This window comes from Oryctolagus cuniculus, chromosome 1 (assembly GCF_051225735.1).
Source record: "Oryctolagus cuniculus isolate XC-2025 breed Fujian yellow rabbit chromosome 1, ASM5122573v1, whole genome shotgun sequence".
Classification (NCBI taxonomy): domain Eukaryota; kingdom Metazoa; phylum Chordata; class Mammalia; order Lagomorpha; family Leporidae; genus Oryctolagus; species Oryctolagus cuniculus.
In genome coordinates, this window is record NC_142867.1 from 51,956,563 (window position 1) to 51,975,971 (window position 19,409).

A 19,409-nucleotide genomic window follows, 5' to 3' on the forward strand; every position below is an offset into this window, starting at 1 on the left:
AACTCTGTACAAGGTAGTACACTGCTTGCACCAAGACAGTTTTAAAAAGGCATGAGGTAGGCTTTGGGGACATCAAATCGTTCTATATGTCCTGGGATATGTATAACAGGATTTTAACTGGAACTCTAATCCATTTTAGTTGCTGTTGAAGTTCCAAGGACTGAGAATAAAACAGTGGATGCCAAATTATCCTCATTTCCAGGATTTACATAGAAAGTAGCCTTAAATTGGTTTGCACACGTAGCTCATACCTACCTCCATGGAACAAAGGTATTGAGAGTCGAGGATTCTGCACGAGAGTCCCACCTTGGGGACTCTCCCAGGAAACTCGCAGGCCCTCATGAAAAAGCTAGCATGAGGTCAGGTGCCATCGGCATGGCCTTTTAGACTCTTTGTTCTGCCCCTGGAGCTCTTCCCACTGTTTCCAGCTCCCACCTCAAGGAGCCAAGTACAGCCTTGTTAGGCGATGAAAGAGATGCACAACACAACGAAGGCGGGAGGGAAGATGATGTGTGGCACCCTCACCTGCACCCTCACCACAGACTTGGCAGCTCAATCTAGGATGGAAAGAGCTTTAATTAAGATGAATATTGACTAATGCAGTTAAGACACTCTGCCAGACATTTTAATTATTGAAATTATAGTGCTGTTAGTGCTGAAAGTGACTGAAGGAGAAAAAATGTGTGTGTGTGTGTGTGTGTGTGTATAATCAGAGAATGATTGGAAAAATTTTGAGACTTGTTGTTGATTTCATTTAGGAGCAAGGAACTTCTAAGGCCAGAGAGGAACTTGGAAGGGAAGTTTTGTGCTTTTACTCTATTTAGCTTAGTGTACCAGTTATTTATACACATATATACACATACATGAAGGATGTTGTATGTATCAATTATATGATAGACATCAAGCCTGGTGTACCTGTTATCCAAATCACTTTTCTTGATATTAAGACAATCATGTGAAGTTGGAAAAATCCAAACTGTCATCACTTAAAAGCAAGACTATGTGAGTGTACCTCAAAGTATTTGTATAAAATGGAGTTTTTATTTTGGTGCAAAAAGTTGAAATGTACTCATAGGGGTCTTCAAAAAGTTCATGAAAGTATGTATATGACAAAACTACATGTGGATTTCCAAATTTCTTGCATAAAATTAAACTTTCTTTTAATTCCATTTTCCACAAATTTTTTGAAGCATCCTCTATGATATTTTTTCTTTTCTCAAGAATCCTACAAAGTGAGAATTATTTCCATCTTCGACATGGGAACTGAGGTTCAGATAGGTGAAATGAGCTATTCCAGTTTCCCCAACTCCTGGCCTGTGTCACTCAGCCCTCAGGCTCTTTACGGTCTGCGTTGCTCACTCCCTACATAGCTCCACACACTCCACACAGTCATGGAGTGGGGATGGTCCCAGCCTGCAAGGAGGGCCCACGGCGGCCCTTCAGTCCTGAGGAGCAGCTTTGTGCGCTTCCCCATCCCTGGGAGTGGGTGTTCCTTCATCTGCTGTCTGGGCTGCCCCACCTGAAGTAGGCAGTGGACTATGCCCTGCCTGCATTAGTACAGTTCTCACCCTTTTCTGTTGAGGAAATAGCAGTTAGTGATTGTTAAATAAGTTGATACAAGGACTCAAAACCAGCAGGTTAGGAAGGCATCTGGATTCGGAACCCCTGCCTTTTTAAATCGTGCTGTCTCCGGTGAAGACTGTGAATGTCTATTTATAGAAAGCAAGCACTTGTGAAACCTCATGTTGTGGTTTATTTTATAATTTTAAAACATAATACATGTTTTGTGACTGGGGTAATTATAAGGAAGTGTTGTCTTAAGAGGAACAGAAAATCACAGAATTTTGTGTGTAGACTGTTCCATGACCCTATTTCTCCATAGTGTGGGGGCAAAAGGTGAGCTGAGCAGTAGCCCAAGGAGAAGAAAAGCCTTGGTTCTTATTTTTCATGGTACTTTTTTTTTTTTTTTTTAAGATTTATTTATTTATTTGAAAGGCAGAGTTACAGAGAGGCAGAGAGAGAGAGAGGTGTTCCATCCTCTGGTTCACTTCCCAAATATCTGTAATGGCTGGAGCTGGGCCAATCCAAAGCTAGGAGCCAGGAGCTTCTTCCAGGTCTCCCACGTGGGTGCAGGGGTCCAAGGACTTGGACCATCTTCCACTACTTTCCCAGGCCATAGCAGAAAGTTGGATCGAAAGTGGAGCAGCTGGGACTCGAACCGGCACCATATGGGATAACAGCACTACAGGCAGCAGCTTTACCCCTTTTATGGTATTTTATTCCTTATTTTATAGGCTAATAAAGGGATGAAAATTTTGAAATTTTGTAAATTTTATTACATACCAAGAATTCTAGAACATGAGCTTAGTATCAGGCCTGAATTTAGATTATTGTTCTTCTACTTATTAGTTGGGTGACCTTGAAGAGGTAAGGTAATTCTGTGATTCACATTAAAACAAATCTGTAAAAGGATCTATCTATGGAAAGGGTCATTGTGAGGCCTAAATGAGAAAAAATATAAATTTTTAATTTTTTAAAAGGATTTGAGAGGCAGAGTTACAGATAGAGAGAGGGGAGAGACAGAGAGGTCATCCATCTGTTGATTCATGCACCAGATGGCTGCAAAGGCCGGAGCTGGACCAACCTGAAGTCATGAGCCGGGAGCTTCTTCTGGTTCTCCCATGTGGGTGCAAGGGCCCAACCACTTGGGCCATCTTCTGCTGCTTTCCCAGGCCATAGCAGAGAGCTGGATCTGAAGAAGAGCAGCTGGGATATGAACTGGTACCTGTATGAGATGCCTGTGCTGCGCCTGCATAGTAGGCTTAGCTTTCTATGCATGCCATAGCACTGGCCTCTGAGAAAATATATTTTATCAAGTAATAAAATGTAGTGTTTCCTGATTTGCCTGACACATGGCAAATGCTCTGTCACTGGTGTCTGCTGTTGGTGTGATGGGGCCCTTTGACTTTCCCTGGGTGTGGTGAGTGCAGGTGTGGAGGCCTTGTGAGTGCCCTACACCGCCAGAGGGGCAGAGCAGCCAAGGTGAGCAGCTGGTACAGGAGCTGGGGGGCTGGGGTTGCCTGTGGCTTGAGGTTGAAGGAAGGAGCTTTTATTCAGTTGGGTGGGGAGATGGATGGACAATAGAGGTACATTTATGATACATATGTTATTGAGAAAAAGAGGGAGGGAAAGAAAAAGAAACTGGAAAGTGTCTGGGTAAGGAAATAAAGCTGAAATTTCTAGGTCGTTTGGCCTTGAAGAGTGAAGTGAAAGCTCAGGATTAAAAAAAAAAAAATTCCCATATCCTCTGTCCTTGATTTGAGTCCTTCTGTAGTGCTTATGTCCTCTCACCAGATTTCTAAGAAGTTACTTTCAGTATGAAAATTCTCAAGTAGAAGCAGAAGTTCAGTGTACAATATAACATGGATCTGGGTTGCTTGTTTAGTCTTTTCCTTCCCTCTGTCCTCCCCTTCCTTTGCCCTATGGTTTTACAGGACCTCTGAGGCTCCTGAGGGTGGCGCTGTGCTCAGGCATGCCCTGTCATTTGTTTGCAACCCTTGTGCTACCTTAGACCTAGCCTGTCTTTTTGCCTTGTTAACCTGTGTGCAGAATCTGCACTGAGTCCCCAGTCCCAGTGTGTAGAGCAGGCACCGCTTTGTGGCAGTGCTGGGAACTGCACCTTCCCCAGGACCAAGGGATTTTCACTCTCTGAAGGGCCTTCATCCTCTTTACTCTGTTTCCCTCTTCCTTTCTCCAGTTGGAAGGTGGTGAGTTGGGTGTGGAAGTTAATCAGAGCTCTTGTTGGTACAGTCTAGTGACATAGTCAGGAATAACCTCCTGGTTTATTACACCATAATACTTTGGTGTTATTAGTGGCTTCAAAAAAGGCTCCTGACAGCCTTGTCCAGATCAGATTTTATCGAGGAAGCAGATCTCTCTTTTAAATGAAACAGTTTGCCTGATCCTAAAAGGATCGCCACATCTCCAAACAACCTGTAAGAGGCCGAAGTCCATTTGCTGTTCCTACTTGCAAGACATCCTGCCCTTTGTTTATTTAGTTTGAAAGGCAGGCGGGGGGGGGGGGGGGGGGTGAGTAGTCTCCAATTTGCTGCTTTATTTGCAAATGACCACAACAGCTGAGGTTGGGCCAGGCTCAAGGCAGGAGTGTGGAACTTATTCTGGATCTCTTATATGGGTGGCAGGGACTCAAGTATGTCTGCTGCCTCCTAGGGTGTTCATTAGCAGGAAGTTGGAATTGGAAGTCAAGCTTGGTGGACTTGAACCAGGCACTGTGGAGTCTTGCCCGCCCAGCATCCCACCCTTTGAAGGAGCATTTCCTTGCTTCTGGTTAGGCTCCTTCTCCTTCACTGTGTTCTTCTGGACCCTTGGCTCCACCCTCCTGCCCTGCATTTGCTGAATTCCTGCTGCCTCAAGGCAATTGCTGTGCTTGCTTTTTCTTTTTTCTTGCTTTCTTCCACAGAATACTCTTTCTGGGCTGTGGTTGGCAACTTTTTTCAACTTTAGGAGCGAGATTGTTTTCTTTCCTGGCAAATGGCTGGGGGTATGTTTATAAGTGACTGTACACGTAGTTCCTATACATAAGTGCAATGCTAACTGCTTAGGTTTTGTTGCCTTCTGAGCAAGCCGGGTATTGGTATTTCATGCTAGTTCACTTATTTGTCAGTGAACACACTAATATATTTAGCGGTCCCAGTCCCCCGCTCCCAACCCTAGTAATCTCTCAGTTGCTAAATGCTGTATGACAGATAGTAGGCTCTGTGGCATTAGAGACCTTGTCCACACAGCACCCATAGTGGTTACTCCCTCCATAACTGTTGAACAAATGAAGCAGATCAAGGGAACAAGAACCACTGGTGGAACATGCTTCAGCTAGTGGGAAGTATGGCTTTGAATGGTCCAGCTCAGATCAAACTGGAGGGCTTTGAGTTCTATGCAAAGGAACTCCTGATCCTGTAAGCAACAGAGAGCCATTTAATTTAATTTATATATCCTGTAGACATACAACTCATATGTGTACAAAAAAGTGCAAGGTAGCTTGATGGATTTCTTTTTACGGGTATACCTGTGAAATTATTGCTCAGGTCCAAAACTATTTCCTGAACTCCAGGTGAGGAGCTTGTGTCCTGATTTGCAATATTTAGATATCAAGTCTCAGTGATAACCTGGTTGGTCTGTGGTGTGACCAGGATTGGAGTTAGCATAGCTGTTCCCATTATCAGCAAGCCTTCTTTCTTGAATAACAATACTAGCTAAGACCATCTAACTTCATTATTATGATTGACATTAATGATCATTACGTATTGGCACTTTACTACATTTTACTTGCTCTGCAAGAGTGTTATTCTTGTTTTATAGTTACTCAAGTTTATTTATTTTTAAAAATTGATTTATTTATTTGGAAGGCAGAGTTACAGAGAGAGAGAGAGAGAGAGAGAGAGGTCTTCCATCTGCTGGGTCACTCCCCAAGATGGCTGCAAAGGTCAGACCTGGGCCAGGCTGAAGCCAGGAAACTTCAGGAACTTCATCCGGGTCACCCACGTGGGTAAAGGAGTTCAAGTGCTTGGGTCATCTTTTGCTGCTTTCCCAGGCTCATTAACAAACCAGTGCCCACATGGGATGCTGGCATTGTAGGGGACGGCTTTACCCACTATGCCACAGTGCCAGCCTCTCAGGATTGTTTTGATTCCTGTTTATTTTTAAATGGGAATGAGGTAGTGGTAGAGGTGGATCTCTAATAAAGCTATTGCTGTTGGTATTTCTCTTACCACTTGTTTAATAAATCATGAGTTTAAGTGAAGATGTCAAGAAAGAAATAGGATTTTGGATACTGAATTCTGTGATTAAAGTTATTCCTAAAATATAAATAAAATGTGGAAAAGATCCTTCAACAATAAAAGAAATTGTGAAGATGGTAGGTAGCTGGTTATCAGGATCTCCCTTTGCTCCCCTGCCCCAGCCAGAGATTTCTTTACCGTCCTGTTCCGAACTGCTGCCTCTGAGCGGCTCTCTGGAGACTGCAGGGGGATCCTCACTGGGGGCTGTTGCTGCAGAGCACTGCCTCCTTGCTTGAAGAATGGCCGAACACCTTTGATGCTGGTTCCCTGCACTGAACTGCCTTCCTCCAGCTCCCTGGGATTTTGTAGTGAGCCCATGGGAAAATGGGCTTGAGGAAGTCTGCAGTGAGTAGAGTGAGGGAGATACTCAGCACAAAAGAAGGGCGGGGTCCCTGGCCTAGTCAGTGACCTTATGTAAGAGGGAAATGCATTCTTTCTCAGATTATTATTGTTTATTTTTAAATATATTTTAAAAGGAAATTGGAAAATGTTTGCTAAGATGCCTTAGAAGATACTACATAGGAGGTTTGGACAATGGAAAAGAGAAATAGATTTAACATAAGTTATCAATGGAAGTGGTGGTTCCTTGCATGAAGAAATCGTGAAATGTTGTTTTGAAATACATAGGCAGCTGGAATAGGACAAAGTGTGAAAAGAGATGATGGGGAGGGAATGTACCAGGCTCTTTCTGTTATTATTCCTGGCTACTTTTGTTCCTTGAACTGATGTTTTTATAAGCTCAATTAAATCAGAATTATAACTTGTTTTTTAAAAAAATTTTTTAAAAAACTTCAGATCTAGATTCTTAGCCTTCTGTGGTTCTGAAAGAAATTGCAGTAGCTCTTTTGCAATCTTTCAGATATGCAGTTGAGATATTTAGAGATATTTAGTATCTTTTCTTCACTAGGAAGTTACTCTGAAGACACTTCTATTCAATGAAAAGATTTTGATTAGTTCCAGTGAGAAGAATTTGATAAGCGAAGTTGACATTGGGAGACGGGCAGGCACATAATGATACACTTTTCTTTTTTACAGTCATATTTCGTCACGGATTATGATCCGACCATTGAAGATTCCTACACAAAGCAGTGCGTGATAGACGACAGAGCTGCCCGGCTAGATAGTAAGTAAACTTCTGTTACTTGATGGTTCACATACATGGTGTTTTTCAAAAACAAGCCCCATGGTACTGCTAGTATAAATAATAGTAAAATTGAACTAGATAGTCTTGAACTCAGGCCCATCTCTTTCCTTAGTTTTGGTTTGATTGACCAATTCAGTTAGTGAAAAGTAAACCGGTAATTGGAGTGATTTTGTTTTGTCTTACTGTGAGCTGTTGATGTTGTATTTATTGGGACAATTGGGAAAAAAAAGATGTCAAGGTCTTAGTTCTTCCTACCTTTTATGGGGGAAGTGCATTTAGGACAGGTTTAATATCTATTAATTTAGAATTTATAATACAGAGGCTTTAATTTAACAATTAGTGTTTTGTGTTTGATTAAACATCTCTCTACAAAAGAAAGTCCTATTCTTTTAATGTATATGATTCTTTTCTTCACGGAGACCAAAAAATACATTAGTACCTACACTAAGTATGGTATGGAGGCCAGAGTAGGTAGGGCACTAACAACTACAATTTGTTTCTTGAATTTACAGGTATCTTTCTCAGGTCTTCCCATGGTGAGGATAAAATATCCAAGTGATTTCAGAGGTTATCTGACATCATCTGCTTCCATGGGTTTGATATTTTTAACCTTGTAATTGGGATGCTAATGTATTTGAACCACAAAATCAATCTGTACTGGTGAAGATATGCGCTTAAACTGTCTGCTATTAGAACACTTTGTCTTTAGTGTTGAGACTGAAGCACTCAGAGGATGCCCTTTGCTTTCTGGATCAAGTGTGAGGCTACCCAGAGGACATGTGTGAGAGGGCCTGCCCTTGGGAGGAGCAGTTGATAATATAAAACACAAACACAAATCCATTTGTTGTTTTTTCTTTAGTTTTGGATACAGCAGGACAAGAGGAGTTTGGAGCCATGAGAGAACAGTATATGAGGACCGGTGAGGGTTTCCTGTTGGTCTTTTCAGTCACAGATAGAGGCAGGTTCGTATCAGTATTAAAATGGTGATCTACTTTTCCTGTCTGCATCACTGTTCTGTTGAATTTGAATTTTCTTGTTATTATAAAAAAAGAAATGTAATAAATGGAACATGGGACTTGCTGCATTCTGATACTTGACCAGAATAATTAATTTGTGTTTTTTTGTTCTTTAGTTTTGAAGAAATCTATAAATTTCAAAGACAGATTCTCAGAGTAAAGGATCGTGATGAATTTCCAATGATTTTAATTGGTAATAAAGCAGATCTGGATCATCAAAGACAGGTGAGAAGGAATTCTATTAGGAAACCAGTTATTTAAATAGTAATCATGTAATTGAACTGAAAGATGTATGAAACAGTTAAGTCCTATGACCAATAAATTGCAAGTGTTTATAGCTGAGTCTGGCACACTGGATCTTACAGAAGTCATAATTGGTATAAAATAAAAAGTGTATTTGGAGAAATTAAAACTTTCACAGTCTTACAGAAAATTTCAGAAGACTATAACCCTGCAAATATTACTAGCTCCATTCAAAAGTAATAATTTCTTGGGTAACATCTAAAACTCTTTATTTAGTTAGATAATCTTATTTATTTTTAAGAGGTTTATTTGAAAGAGCTTCAGACAAAGAAGGAGAGACAGACAGAGGTCTTCATCCTCTGGTTTGCTTCCCAGATAGCCACAACTGCCGTAGTTGGGCTAGGCTGAAGCCAGAAGCCAGGAGCTTCTTCCACCCCTCCCATGTGGGTACAGGGGCCCTAGCACTTGGGCATTTTCCATTGCTTTCCCAGGAACATTAGCAGGGAGCTGGATGGGAAGTGGAGCAGCTGGGACACAAACCGGTGCTCATATGGGATGCTAGCGCCACGGATGTCAGCTTTACCTGCTATGCCACAAAGCTGGCCCCTTGTTAGATAGTGTTACTCCTAAATATGGAATTTATCCAGTGTTAATACTAGATTGCCTTCATTTAGAGAATGGTTTTAAATTATAGTTTTAGAAATTTTTTCTTAAGTTCCTATAATAACCAGGTTTTCTACTGATTCTTTCTGTTGGCTGGGTCTAATAACTAGAAACCTGTACTAGCTACTATAACTAGTAGCCTGTGTTCAGTATTTAGTTGCAGACTACTTTATTCTCATTTCTTTCTTTCCTTTTTGGAGACTTCCTACTTGCCTACTTACTGAGAGCTTTACTATATTGTACATTAATCTTTCTGTGGGGGAAGAGCAAGACCAGTATAAATTAATACAGGATTGACATCATTTGGGAGGTTCGTTTTTTTCTTATTTTCTTTTAGGACTTTAGCCTCTACTCAATATCTAGAACATTATTGTTTAAATATTGTTTTGCTGGTATTTAATTACTTGTGTTTTTGTAGTACCTATGCAAGTAGATTTTTAAGATTTTATTTGAAAAGTGCAAACATGAGGAACCATTTTGTTCTCTTCCATTTTATGTTGTATTTGTAAAATGTTATTGGAGTTGTAAAACATAAGCTTAAGAGAATGATATATTATTCTAATGCTAAGATTTAGAAATGTTTACTGATGACCTGACGTATAGAACAAATTTTCCTGTTAGCTCTCATTTAAATCTGAATTATTAAGGTTAAGGTGACCATTTTTTATCTTCATTTTTAAAAAAAGATTTACTTATTTATTTGAAAGGCAGTGTTACAGAGAGACAGAGACAGAGAGTGATCTTCCATCCGCTGGTGTACTCCCCAGTTGGCCACAATGGCCGGAGCTGGGCCGATCCGAAGCCAGGAGCTTCTTCTGGGTCTCCCAGTTGGGTGGCAGGATCCCAAGTATTTTGGCCATCCTCTGCTGCTTTTCCCAGGTCATTACTAGGGAGCTGGATCAGAAGTGGAGCAGCTGGGACACGAACCATCACCCATATGGGATGCCAGTGTTGCAGGTGGTGGCTTAACCTGCTAAGCCACAATGCTGGCCCAAGAGTTATTTTTAAGTCATCTGTATACTGAAGGTTGCCTGTATATGGTGTGCAGTTTCCATCTGTCTGCAGGTATGCAGCTTATGTGGCAGTGAGGTACAATTAGTTTCAAAAATTTCTTGCACCAAAATAAACTTCTCTTTTAATTCCATTTTCTATAAACTTTTAAAAGTACCCTTGTAAACCACAGGATTCTGAATTTTTTCATGTGGGGCTGGGTGTTGTGATGCAGAGTTAAGTCACTGATTGTAATACTGGCAGCCAATATCAGAGTGCTTCACTTCAGAGCTGGCTTCTGCTAATGGGCCCAGGAGGCAACAGAAGATGGCCCAAGTACTTGGGCCCTGCCACCTACCTATATGGGAGACTAGAGTGGGGTTCCTGGCTTTGCTCTGGATCAAACCCGGCTGTTGTGGCCATTTGGGGAGTGGACTGATGGAGAGAGGATCTCTGGCTCTTCTCTCTCTGTTGTTATGCCTTTCAAATAAATAAATAATTTAATTTCATGTAAGTTTTTTTTTTTAATAAAAATATTAGATAAGAATAAAAAAAGTGGGAGAAACAATACAGGAAATATAAATTATATGCATTCATCACTTGAAAGATATGTGCTATTAGCTTGGAGTTTAAAAGATTATTTATTAATTTGAAAAGTAGAGTGACAGGTCAGGAGAGACAGAGATTTTCCATCCACTGATTCACCCCCCAGATGGCTGCAGTGCCTGGAACTGGCCAGGCAAAAGCCAGGAGCCTAGAACTCCATCCAGCTCTTCCACATTGGTGGAAGGGCCCAAGTACTTGGACCATCTTCCACTGCCTTCTCAGGTTCATTAGCTGGGAGCTGGATCAAAAGCAGAGCAAATGGGACTCTTAACTGCGCTCCAATATGAGATGCCGATGTGTAAGCATAGTCCCAGCCTGCTACACAATAGCAGCCCGTGTTTATGTTTTTATTCTTCAAGCTAATATGTATTTCTCCCTGTCCTCCTCTTCCTTAGGTGATGAGCGATATTTTCCTATTTCACTGAGAAATTTCTACATGTTCCCACCTACATGTTTACTAACCCAAGTGTACACGTACCCCATCAAGTCTGGCTTCTGCTTACATGGATAAACGTCACCTAGTGAGAACAGCCTCTCTACTAGGCACTGGCTCTCACTTCTTTTCACTTACTCGTGGACATCATTGCAGCAGCAGTTGTTCCATTTGAGTTGTTATTTCCCACCTGCATGATCCTGCCCATCAGCATGCAACATCTTACAGTGTCTCTCATTGAAACAAAAAATAAATACAGCAAAAATGTTTAATCTTACATTCCCCTTACATTTTTTTCTGCTCCCTCAGTAGCAACATTTATTAAACTTGTTTTCCTGCTGCTTTTGCATGTCCTGGCATCAGATACTCGGTGCCATGGTCAAGGTCATCACTTACGTAAATGTCAGTAACATTTGACACAGTGATCACTCTCCTTTTGAAACAGTTTCTTTTCTTAACTCTGGGATTCTACTCCCTACTCTTCCTGCCTCCTCCCCAATGTCCCATAAAGGCTTCTCTTCATCTCCCCATCCTTCTAGGGTGTTTTATGTCTCCAGATTGCACTCCTCTAGTCTTGGGGTATACAAGCATGCCTTACCTCCTAGGGTTGAGGAGCATACTCAATGCATTTGAAATTAAGATGCTATACTAAAAATGTGTACCTTTTTAAAGTCTCTTTGGAAGTAAAGGTGATATTCCTTAATGTCCTAGCACCTCCTTTTGCACTGTCAACTCAACCCAGACAGGCCATAGGCGTGGTCTAGTGTTGCAGTTAATTTCTCAACAATGTTGCAGTGGATTCCTTTCATTCCACCAGTCTAGTAAAAGCTTTTCCCTCTGCTTCGAGGTGTTTTATATTTGGTCCTAAGTTATTATTTTTAAAGGTTTACTTATTTATTCAAAAGGTGGAGTTACAGAGGGAGAAGCAAAGAGAGAGAGAGAAGAGAAGAGAGAGAGAAGGAAAGTCTTCTATTTGCTAGTTTACTTTGCAGGTGGCCACAGCGGCCATAGCTGGGTCAGACTGAAGCCAAGAACCAGGAGCTTCTTCCAGGTCTCCCATATGGGTGCAGGGCCCAAGCATTTGAGCCATCCTCTGCTGCTTTCCCCAGGCTATTAGCAAGGAGTTAGATCAGAAGTAGAGCAGCTGGGACTCGAACTGGTGCCCATATGGGATGCCAACACTTCAGGCGACGGCTTAACCCGCTACGCCACTGCACCTGCCCCTGGTCCTAAGTTCTTACTCAGTAACCAGTCTGGATTGCTCTGAGTTGCTGACCCAGCTTGTTCTTTTCTGCCTTTGTCTTCGATGTGATCCTTTGGACTTTGTTCACTTCTAGCCAGTTCCTCTTTTTAAGAATTTTATTTATATACTTCTTTTGAAAGGTATGGCGAAAGAGGTAGACAAACAGATAAACCGAGATCTTCTGTCCACTCCCCAAAAGCTCACAAGAACTGATCTGGGCCAGGCTGAAGCCAGGAGCTTGGAACCCCATCTGGAGCTCTGATGTGTGTGCCAGGGGCATGGACCCAAGCATTCAGACTTTCACCTGCTGCTGCCAGGCTGCACATTAGTAGGGAACTGGAATCAGAGGTGGACCCAAGACCATTACCTAAGCACTTTGACATGCAGTGCAGGTGTCCCAAATGACATCCCCACCACTGTGCCAGATGCCCACCCCTGGCCAGTTTCTTTTGTTCTTTGAATTTGTGGGTGATCCCTGGGTGTACCAACCACTGGCTCCTGAGATTCTGAACCACATCAAAGGCAGGGAGCAATCTGTAAAGGGTTTGGCTTCCATTTCTCTGTGGACTTCTTTAATCCTTCCAGTCATTTATCTAGTATTTATTGAATACTGTCTATTCAATATTAAGATTGAATATTTAGAATTTAACTGAATGTTGAACCTTTCCTGGGCACTGATGATATAGTAGACAAAAGTCACTGAGTTTATATTCAATAAAGAAAGATCTGTAAAATTTGAACGGTTAGTTCGTGTTACCAACCATTTGTACATGGATTATTTTGTTTATCTTGTCAAAGATGTGGAAGAAAATAGAGGCAAATGGTTTGTTTCCTCTTGCTAAAATACAAAAATAGGTAAATATGACAGCACATTGATTCTGAAATTTTATACATTAGAATGTGGACTTGGTGTGTGGATTTCAGAGCATATTTATGTCACATTCCTTATCCTTGGCTCAGTCCTGTCTGGAAATTAGCTGTTTTTTTGCCTTTTTGTTTTTTCTACCTTTCTCTCTCTACTGCCGCTCTCTTTTCCTCCTGTTAGTTGCTCACTTGCCAATGATCAGCACTAGTTGGAAGAAGAAACTCCTTATACTTACAATGGTAGATACCAAGTATAACCACCCACTTCTGTCAGTACCTTGACCACAGTGTCCTCCAAACAGCCTCCTATGAAAAGAAATCCTCTCTCCTCAGATAACAGTCCTCCAGCCTTATCTGTTTATGTCTTTGTGCGTCTTAAAGATTTGTAAGACATTGAATGTAGGTACCATGAACATTTCTCATTTTGGGCTGGTCAGTTTTGTTCATGTTTTACCTTTAGCATATAGAACAAAGGTATGCACTCAAATATTTGTTGAATGGATGAATCTAGGCATCAGTGTATAAGATGTGATGTTAATGTGATGATTCTTTTTACTTAGTAGGTGTTTTTGAAAACAAGTTTTTCTTCTGTAAATTTTATTAACTTGACATATTCCTAAGAGTGTTACAAGTATTCTAGTTTATTTCTATTAATTCAATTTGCTTGCATATAATTGCTTTTATTCCCATGTTTTCCTTCTCTATTTAGAAATATGTGGTACTAGCTAAGCTATTATTGCAGATTTGTGCTAATATTTATGTGTCCTTTACCTGAGTCTCATTTGGAAGTTCCCATACCTGGTCTGTGGATTTGTTCCATCAGATTCACCTTGATGTTTAAAACAAAGTGTTTCTGGACAGGGCTCAAAACTACCACGTCAGAATATTCAGGGAAAAAAAAGAATATTCAGTAGATGAGGTTTTGTATATTTGGTATCATCTTTATCAGTTTCAGAAACCTCTAGGAAATACTTATTTGTGTAGCTTCTGATCTTCTGACTTCTGGCTTCACAGTGCTGTGGTTCTGCTCTGTGTTGTCTTTCTTGTTTGTTTTGGTTGAAGCAATGCTATTTCTACTTGTTAATTAAAAATGTGCTATATCACTGAGCTCAAAAGCAGCTTTACATGTGGTTAGAGATCTCTTGACCAGAAATGTTCGTACAAACTGTTGACCTTGATTCCTGGAAGAAAGTGATGTGAAACTGTGCTTTAAAAATACTTAAACATGTAAACAACCTTAGCAAAGGGATTGTTTTATCATCCAGCCTTGAATGCATTAATTTTTCTTAACTTGAACTGTCTGTGAAGATGAGTTATTTGTCATTCCACCTTCTCAGTACACTGCACATGACAGAGTAAGATGAGGTACCTTTCTGAGGAATAATTGACCAGAAAGACAAATAGTAAAACTTAAGGATATATTTTTCCCTCCCCAAATCAAATTTATATTAATTAATAATTTAGTGAAATTGACTTACCTATTTTTACTTTATATTTTATTTCAGGATATACTTATTTAAATCAGCCATATTCCTTTTACTTAACACATGTTTATTTAGTCAACTGCTTGCTATGTGCTCTTCTTAGCCCTGGGTGCAACAAGACAAATCTGCTTTACTTCCAGCCTCAGAAGCCATCTTGAGATGGTTGGCAGATGAGAACAAAACCCAAAATTGCAGTGTGATATATTAAGAGCCTTTGCAGTGGTAACCATAGACTGTGATGGGAGCTATGAAAAAGTTCTTACTATAAAATGTCAACGCTAGGAGAAAGTTTCTGACTGTTTGAACCTTAGGGAAAATTAATAAGAAAGAAATTAAGACTATAGAGTTGAGAGGGAAGGGATGACATCCTAGGAAGGAGAAACAGAATTTGTGACAACATGGGGGTGTTTTTATAGGAAGGAATTTACCACTTGAAGTTTTCTTAAAATAGGAATTGTCTTTCTAAATTGGTGGCTCTGTGAAGCCTTCTCTTTCTTGGCTTCCTTACTTACTGCTAATTGCTTGCATAATTTGATTGATTTATATTTCAAACCCATAGACCTTATGGTACATATATTATTTTGAAGTGAGGCCAGGTAAATTTAAAAGTTACATAAACTTGATTATAGCAGTGCTATATGGAATTTGCCCTCTACACTGTTGGAATGTAACACAGGGACAAACTGTTATAAAGTAATCACTGGATATGTATTCATTAAAGTAATAAAGATACTATATTGAGTGTTGCTGCATTTTGGGGATGGATTATTAAATTTGGAGAACAAACTACCTGAAAGATTATTTTTATTTTTTATTTTTTTTGACAGGCAGAGTGGACAGTGAGAGAGAGAGTCAGAGAGAAAGGTCTTCCTTTGCCATTATTTCACCCTCCAGTGGCTGCCTCAGCCGGTGCACTGCGGCCGGCGCACCACGCTGATCCGATGGCAGGAGCCAGGTACTTCTCCTGGTCTCCCATGGGGTGCAGGGCCCAAGCACTTGGGCCATCCTCCACTGCACTCCCTGGCCACAGCAGAGAGCTGGCCTGGAAGAGGGGCAACCGTGACAGAATCCGCACCCCGACCGGGACTAGAACCCGGTGTGCCGGCGCCGCAAGGCAGAGGATTAGCCTAGTGAGCCGCGGCGCCGGCCTCCTGAAAAGATTAGAGAGAGAATAATGCCTTGAACTCATGGGGGCCAGGGATAATTCATATGTTAGGCAATCAGAAAACTTCATATTTTGGGGGTATTAGATAATATGCTCTGAAGGATTTTGTCTCAGTAGTGAGGCAAATTATCACTAGACTAAATGCTGTTCTGGCACTCTGTAACAAAACCTAAAATGAAGGGATCAAACTGTTCCCAAATTACTTAATGGATCCTAAGAGTAAGCTCAGTGATATGTCTGGGAATATAAAATATCCAGTATCTGTAATAGGGAAAAGTCCTAGTTACCTACTCAAAAATTACCAGGAATATAAAGAAGCAGGGAAATATGATTCATAAGGACAAGACAGATCAGTTAATAGAAACAGACTCAACAGAGTCAGAGATGATAGAATATTATTAAAACAGTTATTTTAGGGCCAGGACTGTGGCACAGTGGGTTAACGCCTTGGCCTGAAGCACTGGCATCTCATGTGGGCGCCGGTTCGAGTCCCGGTGCTCCACTTCTGTTCAGTTCTCTGCTATGGTCTGGGAAAGCAGTGCAAGATAGCCCAAGTCCTTGGGCTCCTGTACTCATGTGGGAGACCGGGAAGAAGCTCCTGGCTCCTGGCTTCAGATTGCTGCAGCTCCAGCCATTGCGGCCAATTGGAGAGTGAAACAGTGGATGGAAGACCTCTCTCTCTCTCTGCCTCTCCTCTCTTTGTGGGACTCTGACTTTCAAATAAAAAAAAAAATCTTTAAAAAAAAACCCAGTTATTTTAATAATATTCCATGAATTCAAGAAGCTGGAGAAAATTCTATGTTAAGTAGAAGAAATGTGGAGAATGTAAAAAGATCCAAATCAGACTTCAGAAATTAAAATCAGACTTTAGAAATTAAAATCCAAATCAGTTTTAGAAATTAAAACTCAATGAGATGAAAAATCTACTAGATAGGATTAACAGAAGTAATTACTAAAAAATTCTAAAGTTGATGAAAACTATTAATACACACATCTGCAAATCCCAACAAACTCTGGCAAAGATATATGAAGGAAAAAATTACTCCAAGTCATATCGTACTGAAAGTGCTTAAAACTAGTGATGAGAAGAATGCTGAGAAACAGGCAGGGGGAAAACCCAGAGAGGAACAAAGGTAAGGATGGAGTAGTCATCACTGGACACAGTGCAGATCAGGATAGAGGTGTAACATCTTTTAAGTACAGGAAACAAAAACTATCAAATCTAGAATTCAGTACTCAGACTAAGACTAAATCTATTGCAAAAATGAAGGTGAAATACAGGCTTTCCCCAAACATTTAAAAGTAAAAGAGTTCATTATTAGCAGACTTCCATTTTAAGAAAGGGGGAAAGAAGTCTTTGGATAGAAGAATGATACCAAATAAAAACTTGAATCTACACAAAGGAATGAAGAATGCTCAAAATCGTAATTTGTAAGTAAATATAAGTTGCTTTTATTGTTATTTAAATCTCTTGAAAAACAATTAAATATGTAAAGCAAAAATATTGTGAGGTAAGAAATATACTGTTCATAGTATTTTAATTTGCTGAGTTAAATGTGTAATACACACTCTAAAGCAACCACTAAAATGACATAACAGTTAATTGGCCAATAAAGGAGATAAAGTGGAATCATTTAAAAAAACTCAAAATTCAGTTCACCCAAAAAAACCAGAAAAAGAGGATAAATAGAACAAAGAACAGATGGGAGGGATAGGAAACAGTTTGCAAGAAAATTTAAATGTATCAGTAATTACAAATGTTAATTGTGTGAACACCTCAGTTAAAAGGAAGATGTCAAGTTCGATTTAAAAAAAAAAAAGCAAGCCCTACAAAAAACTTTAAAATTTAGAGACACTGCCGGCGCCGTGGCTCAATAGGCTAATCCTCCGCCTTGCGGTGCCAGCACACCAGGTTCTAGTCCTGGTTGGGGCGCCGGATTCTGTCCTGGTTGCCCCTCTTCCAGGCCAACTCTCTGCTGTGGCCCGGGAGTGCAGTGGAGGATGGCCCAAGTACTTGGGCCCTGCACCCATGGGAGACCAGGAGAAGTACCTGGCGCCTGCCATCGGATCGGCGCGGTGTGCCGGCCGCAGTGCGCCGGCTGAGGCAGCCATTGGAGGGTGAACCAACGGCAAAGGAAGACCTTTCTCTCTGTCTTTCTCTCTCACTGTCCACTCTGCCTGTCAAAAAAAAAAAAAAAAAAAAAAAAAAGGAAAAAAAGTAGTATGGATAAAGAAATCTGTGGTACTAAATACTTTTATTAGAAAAAGAAGGCTTCGATTTCTTGATTTTAGCTTCTGCCTTAAGAAACAAGAAGAAAAAGAAAGAGCAAATCAAAACTATAGTAAGTAGAAGGGAAATACGAAGGATAAGAATGGAAACCAGTGAAACTGAAAATAGGAAAACCAAAAAAGAAAAATAAAAACCAAAGCTCAAGAAAACTCCAGGCCCTCTTAGATTGACCAGCAAATTATACCAGAATTTAAGACAAGCTTTTCTCGACTTGAAGGGAATTTTTTGAAACTCATTATGTGAAGCTAACCTTGCTGTGAAAACCAAACCAAAGATGCACTAAAAGTAAAGTTTGTATTTCTCTTAAACTTAGATATAAGAATTCTTAATAAAATGTTAGTAAATAGAATTTAACCAAATATGAAAAAGACAATGCGTTATTCAAGTGGAGTTTATTCCAGGAGCACATGTTTGCTTAACAATTAAAAAATAACTCAATATAGTTCATCATGTTAACAGACTTTTCTAAAAAGAAACACCATACCTTGGGATCAGTGCTGTGGTGCTGTGGTTAAAGCCCCAGCCTGCAGCGCCAGCATCCCATATGGGCGCCGCTTCGTGTCCTGGCTGCTCCTCTTCCGATCTAGTTCTCTGCTATGGCCTGGGAAAACAATAGAAGATGGCCCAACTCCTTGGGCCCCTGCACCCGCGTGGGAGACCTGGAAGAAGTTCCTGGCTTCTGGCTTCTGATCAGCTCAGCTCTGGCCATTGCAGTCATTTGGGGAGTGAACCAGCAGATTGGAAAACTAAATCTCTCTGCCTCTTTCTTTCTCTGTGTAACTCTTTCAAATAAATAAAATAATTCTTTTTTTTTTAAAAAAAAGGAAACCCACCATACCTCTCACCACCACTTTCTGCCATTGTGCTGGAGGTTGTAGGAAGGCCAGAAGAGACATTCATGCCAAAAAGGAAGACATAAAGCTGTCTTTGTTAGCAGATGACATGATTGTGGAATTTTACGGAAGAGTTAGATAAATGATTTTAGAACATTTAGACTGTTTCTGTGGTATAAATATACAAAAAGTATGACCTTGTTTTTGAAGTGTAAGAGATTTATATTGGGGGATGGGTGGTGTGGCACAGTGGATTAAGCCACTGCTTATAACACCAGCATCTCTCTGGGGACACTGGTTGGAGTTCCGGCTGATTTGCTTCTGATCCACCTTCCTGCTAATGTGCCTGGGAGAGCAACATAAGATGGCTCACCTCCTTGGGTTCCTCCCGTGCACGTGGGAGACCTGGATGGAATTCTTGGCTCTTGGCTTTGACGTAGCTCAATCCTAGCTGTTGTGACAATTTGGAGAATGAACTAGCAGATGGAAGAGCTCTGTCTTTCTCTGTCACTCTGGTTTTTGAATGACTAAATTTTTTTAAAAAAAATTTACATTGAAAAATGGTCAGAAGAATGTGGTT

General features: G+C 40.6%; 1 protein-coding gene across 2 annotated transcripts in view; it reads left to right on the forward strand.

Annotated features, from left to right (window-relative positions):
- RRAS2 (RAS related 2) overlaps nt 1–19,409 on the forward strand; it is an 83,512-nt gene that overhangs the window by 58,138 nt on the left and 5,965 nt on the right. For both annotated transcript variants that reach the window (XM_051851741.3, XM_070073155.2), the window contains exons 2-4: nt 6,891–6,978; nt 7,859–7,961; nt 8,132–8,240. In XM_051851741.3, the coding sequence (XP_051707701.1) occupies nt 6,891–6,978; nt 7,859–7,961; nt 8,132–8,240 (300 nt within the window). The remainder of the gene's footprint in view (nt 1–6,890; nt 6,979–7,858; nt 7,962–8,131; nt 8,241–19,409) is intronic.